This window comes from Apodemus sylvaticus, chromosome 3 (genome assembly GCF_947179515.1).
Source record: "Apodemus sylvaticus chromosome 3, mApoSyl1.1, whole genome shotgun sequence".
NCBI lineage: Eukaryota > Metazoa > Chordata > Mammalia > Rodentia > Muridae > Apodemus > Apodemus sylvaticus.
In genome coordinates, this window is record NC_067474.1 from 159486417 (window position 1) to 159509295 (window position 22879).

A 22879-nucleotide genomic window follows, 5' to 3' on the forward strand; every position below is an offset into this window, starting at 1 on the left:
GCTCCGATGGCAAAAAACATGAAGCAGACACTGGGACGCCTGTGGGCAGGGAGGCGGCAGGACAGCTGTAGCCAGAGAAGCTTGCAGAGGCTCAGGCAAACCCAGGGCACAGAAGTCAGGACAGCGACAGAACGTGGGTGCGGGAGGAGGCCCGTGTGGGAGGCGGTGCGTGGTCTTGACTGTTAATCCCCTGTCAGATGCCAACGTGGGGAAAAGCCACAGTCTCTCACTGGCATGCTAAGGAGGCACGTGGCTCATCACCAGATGAGGAAATGGGATTCAGGAGCCTGCTTGGATTCTCATGGCCCCAGGGCCGTTGGGCTGCTCTGGGTAAATGACCAAGTTCACCATCCTGCTTCCTTCCTATTGCCCCACTAGCCAGGGCTGCTGGGAGAGAGGGAGAAAGGCCTGTAGTCTTGACCTTTCCACCTCAAAACAAACCACAGGAAATCTCAGGGCTCTTGGGAAACCCACAAGGGACCGAGACTCCAGTGTAGCCACAAGAGATCTCAATAGTTTCTCTGTTATAGATTATATATAGGGTAGGAGGCAGACCGAGTCAATGCAACAGGTTCACACATCGTGCCTTTGACCCAAAGTGACCATTATCAGTGAGCTACAGTGAGCAGAACCCCCAAAAGAACGGGGCTGGAGAGGCGGCTCAGCAGCTAAGAACACCTGTTGCTCTTTCAGAGGAGTTGGCTTAGTTTCCCAACATCCACACGGCATCCACAACCATCTCTAACTCCAGGAGATTTGACACCATCTTCTGGCCTCTACAGACACCACGCACACCTAGAGTACACAGACATGCATGCAGGTAAAATACCCATACACAAAATATTGTTTTTAAAGAACCCTGAAGGAACTGTTTCATTCATCTCCCAGTTCCAGGGCTCTGAAGCACACAGTACAGAGCTGACTCCTGGAGCTTGGGGACACTAGCTGTATGTTCCTAACAAGGTGTCCTGGACCTCAACTTCCTCATCTGGAAAATGGGGTAGCAACGGTAACTCTCTCTTAGTGTCGATAGGCAGGTTTGGTTCACATAAAGCACCCAGGACAAAGACTGGTGTATCACACCGCCCTAGGAAACATTAGCTTATAAAACTGGATAGGCCAATGAGGGATGGTAGCACATGCCTTTAATCCCAGGACTGGGGAGGCAAAGGCAGATGGAATGCTGAGTTCAAGGTCAGCCTGGTCTGCAAAGCAAGTTCCAGGAGAGCCTAAGCTACACAGAGAAACCTTGTCTCAAAAACAAACAAAGAAGCAAACAAATGATTGAGCCAGACAAGTGCTGGGCCTAGGGATGTAAGAGGCTTTAGGGGATCACGCAGGCCACTGAAAGGCAAAAGACAGATGATCCTGTGGAAAGGAGGCATGACCTTGGGGATCCTTGAACAAAGGTCAACAAAGGATGTCGACATGGAGGGGCTCAGGATTACTCCCCACCTGATATGGGAGACTTGAAAGACAAAGCAGGAGTGTCTGCAGAAGCATGAGCTATTGAGAGGCTGGAGAGATTGCTCAGCGAGTAAGAGCACTGACTGCTCTTCCGAAGGTCCTGAGTTCAAATCCCAGCCCCCGCATGGTGGCTCATAACCATCCGTAAAGAGATCTGAGGCACTCGTCTGGTGTCTGGAGACAGCTACAGTGTACTAACATATAATAAATAAATAAATCTTAAAAAAAAAAAAAAAGGCCAGCCTGGTCTACAGAGTGAGTTCCAGGACAGCCAGGGCTATACAGAGAAACCCTGTCTGGAAAAACCGAAGAAAAAGAAAAAAAGAAAAAAAGAATGAGCTAGTGAGATGACCAACACAGGTGGCACTGACCCTAGATGTCTAAAGTGGCTGGACTGCATATGAGCTGGGACTAGGAAGTCAGCCAGGAGCAGCCAAGGGCGGCTCCACAGGGCAGCTCCAGGACACCAGCAGAGATTACGCAAGGGATACACACGAACCTGACTTTACCTACACAAGTCTGACTCAAGGCTTTGCAACTTGACGTTGGTGGGAACATGACACACGCACTCCGTGGAAGCCGTGCTTAGCACCGTGAGCCCGGACCGTTTTCAGAACTCATGAAATGCAACAGGATCCGCTCCCAAGACACTGGGCAGCAGCTTAGAGCCACTCTGTCAGTTATCATGGACACCTAGTGTTAAAGGCATTTTCCTCTTGGGTTATTTTCAACTAGTAGGTGGAGGGCCAGCTATCTATCTTCACAGAGCAGGAGGGAACCAGCCTCTCACCTGAACTCCTGGAGCCTGCACAGGCCTCCTGAGACCCTTGGGCCGCAGCCGTGGCTCTTGCTTGGGGACAGCCTCCAGGGGGCGCCCTCCTGTCCCCAGCGCTGGCTGAGCTCTCCAGGGAGCTGCTGCTGGAACTGGGAGCTGTGGTCAACAGGAGCTGCTGCTCAAGGCCTATTGCATCCTGGGATTTCTCATCAGGAAGATGAGGCTAGGAGGAAAAGGGAGAATATGAATCCGTCTGCCAGTGCCTTCGCTTTCCTAGTCTCCCATCACCCACACTCCACAGCTTACACATTTCTGCCCACACCACACGTTTCCACACAGGGCACCAAAGGTTTTTCAATCTCAGTCCACATAAGGAAATGGAAAAAGTGACTTTCTGGAGCACAGGGAGATGTGTCACCAGCCTGGCAGTTAAAAGATGAATCCTGAACCAGACACCTGAGTCTAAAGTTCATAACTCTACCACACACCGGTTATATGACCTTGAGAAAGTTACCTAAGCCTGTCAGTCATGGCGCACGCTTTTAATCCCAGCACTTAGGAGGCAGAGGCAGGCGGATTTCTGAGTTTGAGGCCAGCCTGGTCTACAGAGTGAGGCCAGGGCTACACAGAGAAACTCTGTCTCGGAAAAAAAAATATCAAAACTAAACAGCTGGGAATTTCAAAAGTAATGGTGCTGTGAGCCTTACCACAGGACACTGTTTATAAGAATTTGTCAGGGGTTGGGTGTGATGGTGCACACCTTTAAGCCCAGCACTTGGGAGGTAGTGGCAGGCAGTTTTCTGAGAGTTCAAGGCCAACCTAGTCTGCAGAGACAGTTCTAGAACAGCTAGGGCTACACGGAGAAACCCTGTCTTGAAAACCAACAATAACGGGGGCTAGAGAGATGGCTCAGTGGTTAAGAGCACTGTCTGCTCTTCACAAGGTCCTGAGGTCAAATCCCAGCAACCACATGGTGGCTCACAATCATCTGTAATGAGATCTGATTCTCTCTTCTGGTAGGAAGACAGCTACAGTGTACTTACATACACTAATAAATAAATTAAAAATAAACAACAATAAGAACTTGGCACAGGTACCCTGTACAAGCTGGTATAGTCTGCCAGACAATACTGATATTCATGTTTTTAAATGGTCCAACTTTTTTTTTGACATAGTAACATTTCTCTCTCTCTTTTTAAAAATAAAACCTTGTTTTTTTATTTTTAATTGTGTGTATACATTTGTATCTTGGTGATATCACTAGAGACGTAAAACAAATTCCCTGTTCATAGCAACTTATGCTAAGGACATCTAAAATGCTATTCCAAGCACACTGTCTGCCGGCAGCGGCTGGAAAAGTGTGCTACCCTTTTCCAGTGTGGCACAATGCCAGGTATCTTTAAGCCGAAGCGATAGCTGGGCTCCCTCCTGTGGCTGGTGCGCTCTACGGAGTCACTGAAACCTCCATCTCCAGGCCCCGCCCACTGCTGCTATGGCCTCTTAGATGCCCAGGTTTGTGGTGCCACATGGCCTTGAGGCCTTGTTTCCACAGCTTCTGACTCTGGACTGGAAGGATCTTATACAAGCTGTCCCCATGAGGCCACAAAAGCCCACCGAAGGTGAATCCAGAGCTCAGAATGACAGAGTCGGCTGACGGCCACAGAGAACAAACGCAGTCTAGGACGTGAGAGCATGCCCACTGCATCCTCCTGCCTCCCCTGGGGGCCTGCCAGCTAGGTCCCCCAGTCTGGAAGAGATGGAACCCATTCTGAATTCACAGTCTGACCTTGGGCCTAGCCTTACCCCATAACTCTGCAGAGGCACTCATAAATGTCACACCACACCAGCCCTAGAGAAGGAGCTTTTCTGGCTGGGCCTCCCCCTTTCTGCTTGTGGCTAGAGCCAGACAGAACACAAGCTTCCCCTCCTCCCCAAAGGTCACAGCTAGCTTCTTCAAAGCCAAAAGCTACAATGTTCAAATACAGACACTATCGGGGTCACGTGACTCTGGCTGGGACCCCACTGAGTGAGGACCGGAAACCCTTAGCTTGCCTGATACTGCCTATGGTTCTGGGTCTGGTCCTGTTATACCGAGCTGGGACTGGTAGAAGCATGGCTGGCTCCTGTAGCTAATGGTATCTATGTGTGCAGGCTCATGTGGGTATGCCTAAGAGTGGCACCGTAATTGTATGCTAGGTAGTGAGACAGAGTCCTAAGTTTGCGTTCCAGGCCACACCCATTAGCTGTGCCCAGGATGCAGCTAGGACACAGGACAATTACTTAAGAGTCTGAGCCATGTATTCCAGACTCCAAAGTTGGCAGAAACTGTGTCACAGCCAGGCTGAAAGAGTCTGTAAGCCCTCAGACAGAGCTGGCGTGTCCTCCACCACCACCAGTAACTGCTGGTGACTTAAACATGTGGCGAGCGCATGCTGGGGGAGGTGTGGATGAATTCACGTGCTCTTTTTCCAAATAACCCCACTTTCCCCAGCCCTCAGAGCAGGAGCTGAGTCATTGCTGCTCCTGCCTGACAGCCTTCCTCACTCTAACAACATGAGGACACCATCTCCTGGGCTCCCGAGGAGGGGCCCTGAGGCAGGCAGCTGACGGGGCACAGGACTGGACAAAGGGTGGCATCTAGGTTCTCCAAATCCTGGTGACCAATCTTAGCAAGCAGTCCCTGCTAAGAGAGGCCAGCCTGAGACAGCTTTGGATGTGCCTGTCAAATTCACCTGCTCAGATGATTTGACCACCGGGACACACCACAACCTTTCAAGAGTGACTGTAGCTGTTAAGCCTACATTTCCTCATCTATATAATGAGGAACCAAAGTGCCCTATTCATAGAACCAGGGAAAGAGCCTGGCTATGTCCAGCTAGGGGAGAGTTTGCCTGTTTCTTCCCAACTGGAATATAGCTAAACATCAGCTGGCTCTGAGGGAGGTTTATATGCTCGATCCTCCAGCCTCTACCTGTCCCCAACTAGTGGGACTAAAGGTATGCACCACCAGACCCATTCCATCCTGCTTCGATGATGTTGCTTATGATGCCCTAGAATAGGAACTGGAAGAGGAAGAGGAGGAGGAGGAGGACAGCAGAGGGATACTCACCACCTTGGCTTCTCTTTGTAGGCAGGAGGGCTTCTCTACAACGAAGCGAGAAGATCAAGTCAGAGTCAGGACTTCTTCAGAACATCTACCTTAATGGGCACAGCCTGGCTAGGGTAGAGCCAGTAGCGGGGACCCAGCCCAGGGACCATAGCTGCCTGCCATGTATGAACCCATTCTACTGTCATCCACTACCCCTTGCCCCAGCCTTCCTCCTGTCCAGCCTGTGCTGTAGCCCTGCCTCAACTACCCTCCACCCACTGAGACCCAGGGCCAGCTCACAGAATCCTAGAGACCCCAGGCTTCCCCTGGATAGCCTTGACACTACCTTCCGGTAGCCAGGTTAGCATATCTACCTTCTATGCCAGGCTCTAAGTTCCTGGAGAACAAGAGGCTATAGTCTCCAGATCCACCTGAGTCTATGATAGTGCAGAGCTCTGTACTAGGCCCACCACCCAAGGCACTGAGAAAGTGGTGTTGGCGGTAGGGTGAGGGGATGGAAACAGGAAGGGACCAGAACCTTACTTTTCCTCTGCACCAGGATGAAGCAGTTCACCAGTCCTAACATCAGCAGACCCAGAGCTGTCACTCCAACAATCAGACCTAGAGAGATGGCAGGGTACTCAGAAACAAAGATGTCAGGGGAGCTGAGCTGAGTCCAGCCTTAGGTCCTCCAATTCAGGGGCAAACCAAAGATCACATCTGCAAACCGCATGCAGTCAGAAAGCTATAGTGTAGGGTCTTGGGCTTGGTGCCATCCTAGCCCCAGAGGGAAGCCAGAGACACCAACAGTCCATAGTCTCGTGAGCCGTATCGGTTCATCGGAACTAGCAACCAAAACTTATGTTCATAGTCATGGCACCCAGGGATTCCCTATGACAACATCACATCTTTGGAGACACAACTATTCTACACTTAACATCTGCTCTGAAAGACAGACCAGGCCCCAGTTCCACCCAAAGGGAGGCTTCCAGAAGCAAGAGAGGCAGAGAGGGGGTTGGGGGGAGGCTGAAAGCACCTCCCTTTTATATTTCAACTTATTTTTGCTGCAGATTTAACCCTAAGCTAGTCAGGCACTCTACCAATGGGCTACATCCTCAGCTCCTATTAAAAGTACTATTCTGAGACAGGTTCTGACTAAGTTGCCAAGATTGACCTCAAACTCACTCTATAGCCCAGGTTGGCCCTGAACTTGCAATTCTCCTGTCTCAGCCTCCCCAGTAGCTCAGACTGTGCACTTCTGTAGAGAGCCTCATTGAGGTGCTATGCCACCTGGCAGGAACTTGACATCGACCAATGTGAAGTTCCTCTCCCAGCCTTTGAGCAGGAACTCCTGTGTTAGCCATAATCCCCTCCACCTAGGGTGGAGTGCTCAGACCAAGGTGAAGCCCATTGTTCTTCAAGGTCCTGCAGTTTCCTGAGAAACACCAGCCACCTGTGGAGCAACTGAACTGGTTCTGTGGAGAAGCTTCCAGCCCTTTCCCCCTGCCTATATACATTGGGAGTTCTTCATTAAACTTTGAGACCTTGAATAGCAGGTGTTGTCTTGGTCTCCGTCTCTTTTTGCCACCTTCCCATACATCCCCAGCTTCCCTTCCAGGTAACCTGCTCAGCGTAACTGCAGGCTGTTACACACTTCCAAACCTGCCTGGGCCACGCTTTGGACTGGGGACTTACCAATTGGAAGAGAGATACCATTCTTGGTGCTTTGTTCAATCATGGGGGTTGAACCCAAGGACACAAGGATGCTTGGATCTTGGCTGGGCCCTGGCTTAGGATCCAGGGGCTGCGAACTTGTGGGCTCTGCCTGAGATACGTAGAGTATCCTGGGTACAGTGCTTAGAGTTGGAGACTCGGATGCACAGACTGCATCTGTGCTTGCATTTCCAGGAATAGCCAGGATGCTACAGCTGAGGGAGGAAGATTATAATCAGGAGACCACAGAAGACAGGAGACCACAGAATTCTAGCTGTTTAGTGCAGGCGTGGGTCTCCACCTGGTCTAAAAGAGCCAGGCCTAAGGACAAGGATCCCAACAGCCAAGCAACAAGTATGAGCTTAGCACTGCCCCCTCACACACTCCCCAACCTCCACCCAGTATCACTCTGTCCAGTTGCCTCTGTGTCAGGTTCCTGCTCACATCATCCATTGTCTGTCCCACAACCCAACCCCAGAGACAAAGAGTGACAAGCCGTCCTATATCCTGGGACCCAGTCACCCAGGGGATCTCCCTCCCCGCTCCTTCAGAAGCCAGGAAGTCAACACTCACTGGCGGTGGGGCCTGCACGCATCTGTGGATGATGTGGTGTCAGAGAACGTCCCTGGGGCACAAGCAACGCATACCACGTTTCCATTTGAAGTTCCTTGAAGAGAAAATCCAGAGCTTGTCAACAATATGAACGTTTCACGTAGCATGAATCTCATGAGTCTCTCAGCAAAGGAGCCACAAGGGAGGCCTATTTGTAATTCTCTTCCTTAAAACACAGACACACACACACACACACACACACACACATACATCTATACACACACATGCAATAGACACATACACATACATGCACGTGCACACATGCCACACACGTACATGGACCCGCTCTCCAGGGTTACCTTCCTGTTCTACCTGATCTCCTATTAGCTTAGGACTTAGTGTAACTGGGGGTGCCAGGAGACATGTGGCAGCCACTGGAGAGTTTCAAGGGAGGGCTCAGAGGTAGGTAGGTGCCTGTGACATCCCAGGGATGTTCACATCCTTTCCTCGGGGACAGGAAGAGGGACCCTTACTTGAACCGGCTACTCCGAAGCCAGGGCCACACTTGCTCAGTTTCAGGCACAATCGACAGCTGCCAGGATGCGTTTCCAAGGCGCAGTACCTGTCGGCTTTGCAAGCACACGCTCGGTTCTGCTGTTTAGTGCAGGCGCGGGTCTCCACCTGGTCTAAAGGAGGGAAGGACAGCCCGGGTCATCTCTACCTCCCAGTCATCCATTCTGCCCTTCCTGCCAGAGCTGGTAGGTCCCACAGCACAGGCCCAAAAGATCCTTGGCCGCCTTGCCTCTTGGGCTGTGTTGTCTGTACTCCGGACTCGACCACAGAGTGAATGTGCGCATCTGTCTCCTCTCCAGGCTCTAAATCTTCAACTCTGACCTCCCTTCCCCTCCACCCACCTCAGAGACGAAATGAAGATTTGGTTGAATCTAGAAGGAAAAATGTCATCTGAAACTGTTCAGGCAAGGTGTCACTCATTTGTAATGTCAACACTGGGGATGCTAAGGCAGAAGGATGATTGTAAGTTTAAAGTTAGCCTGGGCTTTATACAAAGTTCAAGGCCAACCTGGGCAACTTAGCAGAAAAATCCATCTCAAACAAACAAACCAGCCAAGCAGTGGTGGCACACATGCCTAGTCCCAGCACTCATGAGGCAGAGGCAGTTGGAGCAGTTGGGTTCGAGGCCAGCCTGGTCTACAAAGCTAGTTCAGATTAAGGACAGCCAAGACTACACAATGAAACCCTATCCTGTAAAAAACCCAAACAAACAAACAACAACAACAAAAACTGAACAAACAAAAAACCTGAACTGAAAGCTGCGTCTGGGAGTGCAGGCCTGCAATCCCAGCTACTCAGGAAGCTGAGGTAGACATAAGGTCATAAATTCAAAGCCAGCCTGAGCTATCTAGCATGAACCTGACTCAAAAGCAGACTAGATCCTGACTACATGCCAGTAAAAAGACCCATACCCATACAATAAAAATAAATAAATCTTGTTGGGCAGAGGTGGCACATGCCTTTAATCCCAGCACTTAGGAGGCAGAGGCAGGCAGATCTCTGAGTTTGGGGTCAGCCTGGTCTATAGAGTGAGTTCCAGGACAGCCAGGGCTACACGGAGAAATGCTGTCTTGAAAAACCAAAATAAGTAAGTAAATAATCAAATAAATAAATACATCTTTAATTTAAAATAAAAGATCTGGGGATTGATGTAACCCTGATAAAAAGTACTTGTAAAAAAATTTTTTTAAAAATAATTTAAAAAATAGTACTTGTATCACCTGCATGAAGTCCCAGGTTCCAACCACATAAATACACACAAGTTGTAAAGAGCAGTCTTCTGCAACTCTTGCCCTGGAAGATGAAAATGACTGGCCCAGGGTAACCTCGTCCACTTTACTTGCTGGAGGAGTAGTGACCAGGAAAGGTGTCACGACACTGACGTTTGGGCCACTCACCCGCGCTACAGGACGAACTGCAGCTCAGGCATGTGCGAAACTGGTTCCAGACTTGGGTATACATGCTCGCCTCACAGTCGTCGCATACGGTGTCTGAGGTCTTGTTGCAGAAGTGTTTCACATACTGACCTGAGGAAGCAAGGACGAAAGGTCTTAGCACAAGACCCTGCCAGGAAGCCCCTGGGATAAAGCGTGTCTGGTGACCCTAGCTATCTCTCTACCTCCGAACATATCTTCCCTCTGCTCTCTCCAGGTAGTTGAAACACCACCCCTTGAAAAACCCATTATCGGTCAAGACTACTTTAGGGAGAATTGGTTTGCCAGCTCCTGTCTTCTTGATAGTCGGTTAAAATTCTCTATCCTGGTGTGTGAAATATAAGTGGCTATAAGGGTGTCATGTCTGGGAGCCTGTCAGGGCCAAGGGCATGGGGTTCTTAAGAGCCTGGAGGATGGAAGAATAACAGGGAAAACCTTTTTAAGGTGTTTGTTTTGTCTTCTGGACCCAGCTCCTCTCCCCTGGTCCTGCCATTCTAAGCTTGCACCTTCTTAAAGACATTATGCTAGTCAATAACTACTGGGTCTCAAGCACATAACTCAAAGCCTTCAATAAATGAAATCTAAATTCTTCAAATGTATAGTATGATGATGGTGGCAGTAGTGGTTTTGTGTGTGTGTGTGTGTGTGTGTGTGTGTGTGTGTAACCTGTTTTCTCCTTCCATCATTGGTTCAGGTCCTCAGGCTTGCACAACAAGTGCCTTTACACCCCGAGCCATCTCTCCAGCCCGCATCCCTCCATCCACATCTCCCATCACACTCTTCCTTCACTCTGGGCAACAAACGCCAGCCTCAAGACTCTCTGAACTCATTAAACAGGCCCCTGTTTTAGGGTTTTGCACTTACTTCCTGGCCCGTTGTACCCCGTGTTTGTGTGGCTTTCCTCTGTCCCCTTTACAGGGCTCAGAGAGACCTTCCTGGTCTACCCAGCCCCATCTGAGGTACCCATCCTTCTCTGTCTCCACCCACCCTGTGTAGTCCTCTTTCCATCACAACTGCGATGTCTACTGTGAGCAGACAGCACCACATGCCTCTTAGGTAATTTGTCTGTCCTCTGTTAGAAAGCAGAGTTGGGTGGGGCTGGAGAGATGGCTCAGCAGTGAAGAGCCCTGGCTGCTCTTCCAGAGGACCTAGGTTTGATTCTCAGCACCCACATAGTGACTAACCACCATCAGTGCTGCCAGTTCCAAGAATGGAATGCCCTCTTCTGACCTCCAAGGGCACAGACATACATGCAGGCAAAACACCAATAGTACAAAAATAAAAATAAATAAATCTTACTTTAAAAAAAAAGAAACATAGTAGATTCCATGCATATGAGGATCAGGAATGTCTGCCCAGCATTCTGCTACAGTCTCCGCAGACTGAGCACAGAGTAGGTGTATTATAAATACTAAAGTGAATGCATACACTTGATTGGCTACTCAGCACTGGGGTCCAGCTACTCAGTTCTCCCCAATGGGGCCAGGGCTCAGATCCACCATCTATGATATGGCTATACATTCATTTACTTGATAATGATATGCAGGACATTAATATAAGCCAGTCATGTGCTGGTAAATCCACAGGGACCAAGCTACAGTCACGACTCTAGAGGAGTAGACATAGTACATAGTAGGGCTATGAGAAGAACTAGGACATCAGTGCAGTATTGAGGAGTCTTCCTGGACAAGGGGACAGGGTCAAAATGTAGGTAAGCATTAATCAAGAGAAGGCACCGAGAAGTATGCTCGGTGGAGGGGACAGCACATGCGAGACCCCAGGGCCATCATGAGCCCTAGAATGTATGTCCCTAGGAGCAGCCCAGTGAGAATCTAAGGCCCTCCTTCCTGGACTAGCACCCCCTCCATGACACCCCCTTCCAAAACCCCAGCAGCTGCCTCTCACCAGGTGGACACTTAGCACAGCACATCTGAGCCTTCCTGTCATAGTATTCCTGTGAGATCCGGCACTCATTCCCAGGTTCTGGCTTGTAGGGTGTCAAGACCACCTGGAAGGGAAGAAGGGAGGGAGCCATCAGCACGACTCTGGACTCCAGCGTACCTGTCACCAGGCTTCATGGATGGGGTCTTGTGTTGGAGGACGTGGAAGGCTGGAGAAAGTAGAATCCAGGCTTTTCCCCTTGTTGGCTTCCCTCTCCAGTATGGCAGGGCCAGGAACGGGGTTACTTTAGGGCTTCCCTCCTCCTGGGTGAGTCCCAGCAAGGCTCTGAGAAGATGGAGTTTTTTAAGACAGTGGCTTGGTTTACTGTGACAAGGACCTCCACACAACGCTGCTCATTTTAGGATGTCTGCCCATCTGTCCCTCTGTCCTTCTGGCTGAGGTCTTCCTTCTCCCAAAAGTACCCTCGACTCTCTTGGTCCTAATGTAGGTTCTTCCTCCTCTGGGTTCTCTCTGAACACAGACACGGCCCCTTCTGACCTTTATGTCATTGTTCTGAAACGGCACCGTGTGTCCTTGCACTCACATCCATGCATGCGCACACAGGCGTATATACACTTGGTCACATGCTGCCACCATGACACAGAGGGCAGAGACAGTAGTGGCAGTGCCACCTCTAGACCCAAGCTTCTGACACAGGCCATGGCAGAGCTCCCTCAGGAAGTTAACACAGGACGGAAACAAACCCGTGCCCCTCCACACACCAGTGCTGCCTTACACCTAAGGGCTTGGAAGGTTTGGACCAGTGGGGTCTCCTAGCCATGCTCAGACTCTCACTGCAAGGAGAATAGCTTCAGCACTGGCTGACAAGTCTCCAACTAAGAGGTAATACCTTGGCCTCAAACCAAGACCAACACTCCTAGGTTTTGGCTGGCAAACATGTGACCCTGCTGCCACATCCTGCCACCCCACCCACTTGCCTGAGAGCCTCCTCCTGTTACAAGAAGCCATGCCTCAGGCTCTGCTTCCAGAGCCCGGACCTGAGATGGGTGTATTACTGCATTTAATTCTCTAACAACCAGCCAAGATGGACTCTGACCATTGTATAGAAAGGAAACAGAGGCATAGAGTGCAGGTTACCCACCTAAGGCACTGACAGAGATTTGAGCCTGGGCCTGTCTGCCTCTCTTGGTCATAATTTCAATGGCTGTGCCATGTGCTTCCAGGGAGAGACCAGAAAAGCAGGGAGTGGTGGGGAGGAGGAGCTCCAGAGATAGCTCAGTGGTTAAGAGTATCTATTACTCTTGGAGAGGACTTGGGTTCAGTTCCCAGATCCAACATGGCAGCTCGCAACTGCCTGTAACTCCAGTTCCAAGGGGATCCGTCTCTCCCTCCTAAGTTCTGCATACCCCTGCATGCAAGTGGGTCACATACATATACTCAGGTACACTCACATTTAATAAATAAATAAATAAATATGAAAGGTAGACAGCTGAGGAGGAGAGAAAAACAAAACAAAACAACAACAACAACAACAACAACAAAAAACCAGGACCCAACATGGTGCAGAACCAACTGTGCGGAAACACAGGGCCCTCCCTCAGATCTCCAAGTGGCCCTCGGAAGTGTACAGCAGCAGCCACTGTCACCACTGGGTCTATCCCATTCTATCCCAGTACCCTGGAGACCTGCCTAAGCCCCAACCTTCCTTCCAAAAGACGGAATGGCAATTTGAGCCTTTAGGGACAAGCATGAATTATTAGCCACTTCTGCACAAATGTGAACCCATGAGCAAACATGGGGTGGGGGAGGGTGGATCTACAAGAGTCAAGAGGGTGTGAACACACACCCAACGCCCTTGCAGTTCCTGCTGGCGTCACCTGGAAATGACCAGGAAGTGGTTCTAAGTTAAACTGAGGGCTGGTGTGCAGTCTTCACTGCACCAGCAGCTGCCAACATGTGGTCTCCAGGAGGTCAATGAATGCCCCCCCGCCCCCGCCCACAGAATAGAGTTTATTCAGGGCATGGGGAGTGGAGTTAAGCGGGAAGTAGAGGTAGAGAGAGGAAGAGAGAGGGAGAGAGTAGAGAAGCAGAGGAAGTAGAGAGGAAGTACTTTTTTATTATTCTTCCATCCACCAGCTGCATGGTCACAGTCAAGTGTCTCGGAGATGTCTCTGGACGTCAGTTCCTAACTCAATTCCATGGGAGCAAGAGAGATACATGAACTATCCAACCATTAGCACAGCAAAGGCACGGATCAGTCTCTGAAAGGCAGCTGTAAACGAGCCAATCAGAGAAGATGCTGACCTTACTACTAGGCTCCTTTCGTCTGTAGAGACTGCACAGACTCCCATGATCTGTGGGCAGTGGCTTTGCTTTCTGTCTTCCCCCTTCCCAACCCCAGCTGTGTCTGAAGAGCACCACCCTGCCTTGCCTAGTGCTGTGCACTGAGTGACCTCTGAGCCTACCATGTTTTCCTTTGCTCAGTCACTCAGTGATAACAGCTGAAAGCCACCAGAATCCATCACTCAAGCGACTGGGGTTCTGTGCCATGGACATGGACAGTCTTTGGCTTTTCTGGACCTGCCACAGAACCCTAGCGGCCTCATACTCCCTTTGGCCAAGGCACACACACACACACACACACACACACACACACACACACACACACACACCTTCAGAGTGCTTCCCTCTTCAGGCGACTGCCCACACCATGCCCTGGACAAACAACCCAATGCAACCCCTGTTTTGCCTTCATGCTCACCCAGTAACCCAGACGGGGACCCATCTGAGGCTGCAGTGTGAGCTATCTTATCCAGAGCCAGACAGAAAAGAGTAACCCACAGTTGCTACCCCGAGCAAGGTAATAATTCTAATGTCATTCCCTTGAGGTGAGCAGGTTCCCCACCCCCAGGCACTGGGGCCAAGAAGCCTGAACACAGATGCATCTGCCGTCCTGGCCTATGTCTGAGTCCCCCCACCAGGGCAATCATTGTCAGGAAGGTAATGCAGACAGCTGGGTGAGGGAAGTCGCAGAACCATGCTGAGTACCCGGTCTGAAAAAGTCACTGCAGCTCCCTCCGGACAGCTGCACACACATCCAAGCACATGTGCACATGCCTGCACACGCTACCCTGGCACTCTGCCCAGTCCATTTCATGACAAAACAATCGGTTGGGTCCAAGCCCACACTAGAAGTGTGTTCCACACTGTCTGGGGCCTCACTGACTGTGCTTAAGATCAAGGGTGCATCAATGGCTGCCTGACCCTTTCACATCTAAGGGGGAGAGACTCTGGGCAAGGGAACCATCCTGCTCATAAAAAGGAAAAGAAAAATCAGAAAGAACTCTTCCTGGGGATGAGAGACTCCTCTGCTCTGCTCAGTGTGGTCTGGTTGTCCCATCCCATAGAGAAAGTAAGGTAAGCTGGGAGATGGGAGTGAGGAAGGCACACACAGCAGAATTAGGGGAGCCTTGAACCCCAGAAATCAGTGTAATAGCTCAATTATACCCATCACTCCACAGAATGCTAACTGACACAGAAGGCCTGAGTGTCCCCAACAAAAATCCCAGACTAGCCTTCCCGGAGAAACTATTTGTCTCATTAACTAAGAACCTTCTCTCTGCCCCTCTCTGCTTCCTCAGACAGCAGCCACACAGAGTGGCTGTAGGTGGCATGCATCTCATGGGAATGTTGACCCTATCAGCCCTGAGGTTTATCCCCTAGGGGGTGGTAACTGATCTGTGGCCTGGCAGGTTCTAGTGGCCCAGAGAAACACCATTTTGGCTAGAAACAACTTCCTTCCAGACACAGAGAGCCTGATGGGTAAGGGCCTTGCCTCAGCCAAGTTGGACTGTCTCATTAATCCGCCCATGAACAGGGGGGCCTCCTTGTCCCAAGCTTCAGTAAGAATAAACTTTCTCCTGCTGCTATGTGTGGCCCCAGCCCCAGCAGCTGGCAAAGGGGCCCAGGCCTCCCTCAACAACCTCCAGGCCTGTTTATTCTCTTGGACAGAGAAAAAAAAGCCACAATCTCAGTCAGGACTAAACAATGAGGAACAGAAAGCCCCTGTGCAACACAGAACAAAAGGTCACTCCGACCCGGGGAGCTACCCAAAGCCCCAAAACACAGTGGGGGGGGGGCTCAAGGCCACTCCAGGGACTGCAGTGGGATGGGGGTGGAAATGGGAGCAGTGGAGACGGTTCACAACAAGTCCTGAGAGTCACAAGGTTGGGGAGGATTAACCTTTTGCTTTAAATTGGAGAGACAGATTCACCCCCAACCCCCAGTCCACAGATATCTGACAGAGAAATGAGGAAATGAACCCAACTTCACTTTATACTGTCAGCATGTTTATGTGAGCCAGTTGTGCAAAAGATAAAGCCTCCAGCAGGGAGTAGTGGAGTGGCATATGCCTTTAATTCCAGCACTCAGCTGGTGGAGGCTGGAGGTTCTCTGTGGGTTCGAGGCTAACCCGGTCTACATTCTAGGACAGCCAGGGCTACATAGAGAAACTGTCTACAATAAACAAACAAACAAACAAACAAACATATGAACAAAAACCAAGGCTGGGCGGTGGTGGCACATGCCTATAATCCCAGCACTCTGGGAGGCAGAGGCAGGCAGATTTCTGAGTTCAAGGCCAGCCTGGTCTACAGCCAGGGGTATACAGAAAAACCCTGTCTCAAAAAAAACAAATCCAAAAAAACAAAAACAACAACAACAACAAACCAAAACAAAACAAAACAAAAGCAAACAAGGTTCCAGGTCAGAACTGGAAATCTATCAGAAGAATGAACCACCTACTGAACAGGGAGGAATTAACCACCTACTCTACTTGGTAGGCAAAGACTGAAAAGAGGATAGATGGATGGAGATGGTTAAAATAAATGGAGAAATGGAGAAATGGAAGGATGAAAAATTGGAGAGAGGGAGAGATGGATATGGATGGATAGATGGATGGATGGAATGATGAGTGAGTGGATGGATGGATGGATGGATGGATGGATGGATGGATGGATGGATGGATGAAGAAATAGATGGAGGGAAAGGGAAATGGAGAGATGAAAGACAGGATGGATGGATGAAATGATGAGTGGGTAGATGGATGGATGCATGGATAGATGAATAGATAAGCGAAAAGATAGATGGATGTAGAGATGTACAGACTGAGAGGTGAATGGATGCTAGATGACAAAACCCTAGGCATATCTATCACTGAGGCAGGTATAGAACTAGATAGGGAAGGTGGCATGGAAGAACTCCCAACTCGTGGTAAAGAGATGTACCCACTAGCATCACCATTTATATAATTTATATAAGCTAGAAAGACTAGTAAGGCTTATACCCAGAAAAAGTACTTACTATGTGACGTGCCATTCTGGGGATGCTCATATGAATTTCCCCACCTTTTTCTCTGAACCAATGAGGTCAGTACAAGTCTTTGCTGGTTTGGATGAGAATGGCTCCCATAAACTTATACATTCAAAAGTTTATCTCTTGTTGGTGGAACTGTTCTGGGAAGGATTTGGAGGTGTGGCCTTGTTGAAGGAGGTGTGACATGCGGGTGGCCTTCAAGGTTTCAAAAGCCCAAGCCAGGAGGTGTCATCCTCCCTCTCTCCCTCCCTCAGCCTCCTGCTTGAGATCAGATATAAGTTCGCCCATTTCACAATGCAGAAATGAAAGATCCAGGAGATGTAGTGGAGGTGCAGACCGGGAACTCATCATAGCTATGTCAGCCTCCACAGCTTTGATAATTTTATAATGTGTGATTTTTGTGCGTCTGAGTAGAGGTGTGTGTGTGTACACCTGTTTGTGTTATGTTCAGGTGAACATGCATGTATAGTATACAGGGAGGGTGAACATGAACATGTGTTCCTCTCTGTGTGAATGCAGGTATACATGTGCAAGTACGTGCGTGCAAGGATACACAGCTGTCCTGTGTGTGCATATGCGAGTACATGTGTGTGTGTGTGTGTGTGTGCGCGTGCACACACACATCAAATATAGGTTCTTCTTAGTGCATTGTCCACCTCGGTTTTAATACAAGTCTCTTGTTGGCCTGGGGCTCACCAATTTCTCTAGACTGGCCACTCAGTGGACCCAGTGATTCCAAGCATGTGCTCATCTACTTTACTGACAGATATTTCATGCCCTATGATTTTTCTCTTGCTTTACAGAGTGGTGAAGAGCTTATGATGTTTCTAGGCAAAAGAACCACCATATCCCAGGTCAAATGAGACGGCTATTGGGGACAGACAGATGCTCTGCCCAAGGACCCTCTACTCAGCCGGAAGCTATCTTCAAGCACTAGAGAGACCACATCATTTGCATGGTAGGTTGGGGGAGGGTGTATTTAAGTCAATCATGGAGGTTTATAGGAGCCCCATGGACTGTGGCGGTACAGCCACATCAAGCCAGGCCGTCACAGCGACGCAAGGCCTAGGCAGCCAGGTCTGCCAACCATCATGGAAACAAAGAGCTTTGGCGTCAGGAAGGACCAACCACATCACAGGTAGATGGCCCAGGGGTGACACATCCCTCCTCCGAACTGCCGCCTGTGATGTGCTTTAGAAGTGAGCTGCAGCAGACAGGAAACCCACGCTGGGATCCGGTTCTTAGGGCAGGCTCCAGGCTCCGTGCCAAGGGCTCTGCCCCCAAATAATACTCAGTTCAGCGACAGAGAATGCCCCACCCTCTCTGCTATTATCCTGAGTCCCTTTGATACGGGTTTCTTCATCTCCAACTGGCTCTCCTCAACACCTGGGCAACTCCGGCCAGCTGGTCTCCTCCCTGTTGGTGTCTAGCGTGTACCCCTTTGCCAGACAACCTAAGCCACCTCCCTACTTCCAGGACTGGCCCTGCCTACTCACCTGCTCCTCGGGCTGGAACAAAACTTCTCCAGCCTCTGCTGGCCCCTGTGGCAGAGTATCTGACTCCCACACTCCTTTTCCACACCCTGACCGCTGCTGCTACCTCTGACCACATATTCTGCAGAGCGGACCCCTCAGCTTCTTCAGTCTCACCCCACCACCATCTCTCTCGCATATGAACCCCAGATGGAAGTCACAGATCCCTCCAGGAGGCTCCTGTGACAATCCAAGACTGTTCCTCTATTTCCCAGGTTAGAGCATATTTGAGTTAGCTCTGTTCTCCTTGTGTCTTTCCTGACACCCTACTGTGATCTCTCTCTGAGCCAGAACCTGGTTTGACTCTCCTCTTATACTTCCATCTCAGTTTTGGCATCTACAAAATGGCAACGAAGCCATGCCCACCATACAAAGTGTCATGATTAACCAAGCAGGCGAATGAGAAGAACTGGGTGCTGCACAGGGCTGGGGTAGGTGTCTAATAAATAGATGCAATTCCAAACCACAGAAACAAAAGTTCTAATTTCCTATTCACTGAGCTGTGTTTGGCTCCTATGAGAACTGGTCAAGAAACGGACAAGGCAATATCCCCAGACACTAAAGGGCAACATTCAGATCACAGCCCATGTGGTGGCCTCAACCAACCACCATCACATCTGGGTGGTAGCCAAAGTGGGAATCAGCAGCCCATGGAGGGAAGCTGGACTTTGGTTGGGGAGAACAGTAGGACCATGCATGAGAAGGCCTGGCCATCTCATCTCCTCTGGCAAGAGTACTGGCCTGCTGCCCACTGGCTGAAAATGGAAGGGCTTCTTGCATTCAGTCCATCAGACCCACTCTGAAATGAGATAGGAAATTAGACCTTTTGCTTTGGTTGATTAGCACTGTATCTATTTACTAGACGCCTGTCAGAGCCATGTGCAGCGGCAGTACCCGGCTCTTCACATGCCTGGCTCTCAGGCGACATTACAGACGTCAGCTCAGTTTCAGGTCCACTCCCGTCAGAGTAGGCGAGCAGGGTGATTATGGCAAGGCTGTTCTTGTGGCTGACTGTGACCCAGAGAAGGCTGGGATGCAGATCAGTTGGTAGAGAGGATGCCTAACACACAGGAAGGGCCGAGTTCCATGCCTAGCACTGCAGAAAGAAAGAAAGAAAGAAAGAAAGAAAGAAAGAAAGAAAGAAAGAAAGAAAGAAAGAAAGAAAGAAAGAAAGAAAGAAAGAAAGAAAGAAAGAAAGAAAGAAAGAGAGAGAAGAGAGAGAGAGAGAGAAAGAGAGAAAGAAAGAGAGAAAAAAAGAGAGAAAGAAAGAGAGAAAGAAAGAGAGAAAGAAAGAGAGAAAAGAAAAAAGAAACAAAAAAATAGGTATGATAGTGCACATCTGTAATTCCTGCAACTGGGGTAGAGAGCCAGGAGGATCAGAAGTTCATCCTCTGATACATAGTGACTTTAAGGTCAGCCAACTAAATGACCAAAACAGGTCATCCAGGTCAGGATGGGCAATAAACCTCTATGGAAGATGGGGATACAGTGGAAAATATGCCCTGACCTCCAGCTTCCTGTCTTCTCTAGGCCCTCCCCCTCCCCGCCCTCCTCTGCCTTCAGTCCTTCCTACCTCACCTGAGTCACCACCACAGCCTCCCAGTGAGCCTCCAGGACTCTAGCCTTCCCAAAGCTTCACACAAAGGCCAGATGATCAGCCCACCTACTCTCTGCCCCAGGCTACCTCCTTGCCTCCAACTATGGGTGGCTCCCTGTTGCCCCATCTTCTTATGGGAAGAGTCTGTGTTAGTTGACAAAAGGCAAAAGTGTGGAAGTCTGGCTTTGAACTCAGACTAAATCCCTAATTAGCGGGCATCTTGAAGGCATTATTATTCTTTGGGGCTTTTCTTTTTTTTAATTAATCAGTCCAATTATTAACTCATTACATGTGACTTCTTTCTTGCACAATTGTATCCCCAGCCTGTTTGTTGCATTTTTGTTTTCATATTTGTTACAATTTTGCATTTGCATTGTTACAGTTTACATTGTTACAGTTTACATTGTTATATTTAAAAAGATAAATTTATCTGTATGTGTATGAATGCTTTGCCCGCATGTTTGTCTATGCAGGACGTGTGTACCTGGGGCCTGAAGAGGCCAGCATGGGCAATGGATCCCCTGGAACTGGAGTTACAGTTAATACCGTGTAGGTATTGGGAAGAAGAACCCCGGATTCTGCAAGAGCAGCAAGTGATCGTGATCTCGGAAGCACCTCCCTAGCCCATCTCTTGTTGCTATTGTTTTTAATTTTATGAGTATGAGTGTTTTTCTTAAATGTATGTGTGTGTGCGCCTGGTGCCCCAGGATATCAGTTCCCCCTGGAAATAGAGTTCCAGATGATAATGAACCAACTGTTTCAGTGGTGGGCGTCAAACCAAGGTCCTTTGTAAGAGCAGTTTGTGCCCCTAACTGTTGAGCCATCTCCCCAGCACCAGCCCTGTTCATTGTATTTTCAAATAAACCAAGAATTATTTCCCCTTCTTCTCTGTAGAATGGACCTGACAACAGTACACACTGCCTGGGTCTGATACAAAGAAATTACATAACATAACATATAAGAAGGTGTTTTGCAAATTCCTTTTTTTTAGACAGCGCTGCCCTGAAACTCTCTCCATCTTCCTGCTTCCACCTTCCAAGGGATTGCATACTCAGTGCACCGCACCCGGCCCCAACGATTGTTTAATACAGTTGGTATTACTTCTTTCACAAACTGGCCACAGAGACACAGCCTCAGGAGTCTTTGTTGATTGAGCAAACTTCCTGCCCAGATAGAGGGTCTAGCCTGCTCCCAGTCCCTCCAGCCTCCACCCTGGGATGCACTCGCCATGCCATGCTCTGGGATTCGAGGTCAGAAAAGTTCCCTGGGCATTCTTGCAGGAGGGCAGAATTCGGGGAGAATCAAATGGGTGACAAGACAAGGTGAGGAGGATGTGACCGCAGGACCAAGCAACAGAGAGGCAAGAATGGAGGCCTGAGGGGTGGCGAGTGGGGAGGACTGGACTCCTGCCAGAGAAAGCAGGAAGCAGCAGGACCCAGGCTCATGGCCAGAGGCACAGGCAGCCTGAGAGCAAGCAGCTGATCACAGCCTCATTAGGAACCTTGGCTCTGTGAGCTGTAGACAGAAGCCAGGCTGTAGGTCAGCAGTGGGAGGCCCGGCACCGGGTATAGCTAGGCATTGGCAGGGGTTCTGTATCTTGAGTCAACATTCCAGAGCCCTTGTTCATAGATCCACTGTCCAGTCCAGAGTTACACTCGATTCTCTGCTCCAAGCTACTGAGCTTCTTCCCACCCACCGTCCAACAGCTGCAGTCCTGGATTCCAATACTGGCTCTGAGAGGGCCTCACTGACCTGGTCAGGCTTAGAGCAATGGAGATTCAGATCAGGGAAGGGAACTGGAGGGCCCAACTTGGTCCCGCCCAAAGTAGAAGTCATACCAGACTTCAGAATTCAGAATCCACAGTCTCTGCCCTGTCCCCAGAGGACAAAAAAATGTCCTTGTGCACAGCCTGCAAGGCTACCCCTAAGTCCCTTCCCACTCAGCTTTCAACTTAGGACTGACTTAAGTTTTCTGAACTTCAGGTCACTATGGCCCTAAGGCCAAAACCAGACAGCCTGTACTGGCCTCCCTGACAAACACCATGGGTGGTGGTGAGTGGGGAGTCTTCCCTGTGTCTTGGGGGCCGGGGCTCGGTCAACCCAGGCCCAGGCTCCCAAAGAGAACAGTGGTGGTTTCCTAGGCCTCTCAAGGACCCAGCACCCCTGAGCAGGTCACTGGATGGGGTCACTTTCCAGTTTAAATGCACTCAGACTGTGTGACCTCTTGCAGCCTCCCACACTGAATGTGTGGGCTGGGAGCAGACCTTTTTAAATGAGGAACAATGTAGCATCCACAAACCCAACCCCTCCACCTCCATAAAGAAGAAACAGAGCCCGATGAAGCAGCACAAACCTTTAATCCCAGCACTGGGGAACCAGAGACATGTGGATCTCTATGAGTTCAAGGCCAGCATGGCCAACAAAGCAAGTCCCAGGCCAGCTAAAAGCTACAAAGAAAGACCATGTTTCAAAAGAACAAAACATCACCCAAAAGAAAAAACCCAAGAAGAAACAGGATGGGTGTGGAAGACCTTAGAGACATCAGGCAGTCTGCCATCGTCCTACTCAAGCTGGCAAGGGTCAGACAAAGCTACAGGTTAGACCATACCAGCTACCTTCCCCACCGGGGCCCTAGCATGGCTCACACTAGGGGTGCAAGGACACTCTTCCTTCTGGTAAGCTAGCCGGCTTCCTCTTCCCTGGCTCACAGCCAAGCAGTCCAAACCACAATGGTGTCACTGTCAACTATGACATCACAAAGTCCCGTGGTGGAAAAAGATGTGTGTAGGCATCAGAGGGGTAGGTCCTAGAGCTGCAGAGCCCCTGTTCCACATGAGGGGTGGGTCCCAAACCCCGAAGCCCCTGCCCTGCATC

General features: G+C 49.8%; 1 protein-coding gene across 1 annotated transcript in view; it reads right to left on the reverse strand.

Annotated features, from left to right (window-relative positions):
- The window catches only part of Tnfrsf1b (TNF receptor superfamily member 1B), a 33194-nt gene that overhangs the window by 4569 nt on the left and 5746 nt on the right, over positions 1–22879 (reverse strand). Inside the window, exons 2-9 of the mRNA XM_052177996.1 lie at positions 11507–11609; positions 9566–9694; positions 8129–8281; positions 7617–7710; positions 7026–7258; positions 5874–5951; positions 5352–5386; positions 2258–2465 (exon numbers count right to left, since the gene is read on the reverse strand). Coding sequence (XP_052033956.1) covers positions 2258–2465; positions 5352–5386; positions 5874–5951; positions 7026–7258; positions 7617–7710; positions 8129–8281; positions 9566–9694; positions 11507–11609 — 1033 coding nt within the window. The remainder of the gene's footprint in view (positions 1–2257; positions 2466–5351; positions 5387–5873; positions 5952–7025; positions 7259–7616; positions 7711–8128; positions 8282–9565; positions 9695–11506; positions 11610–22879) is intronic.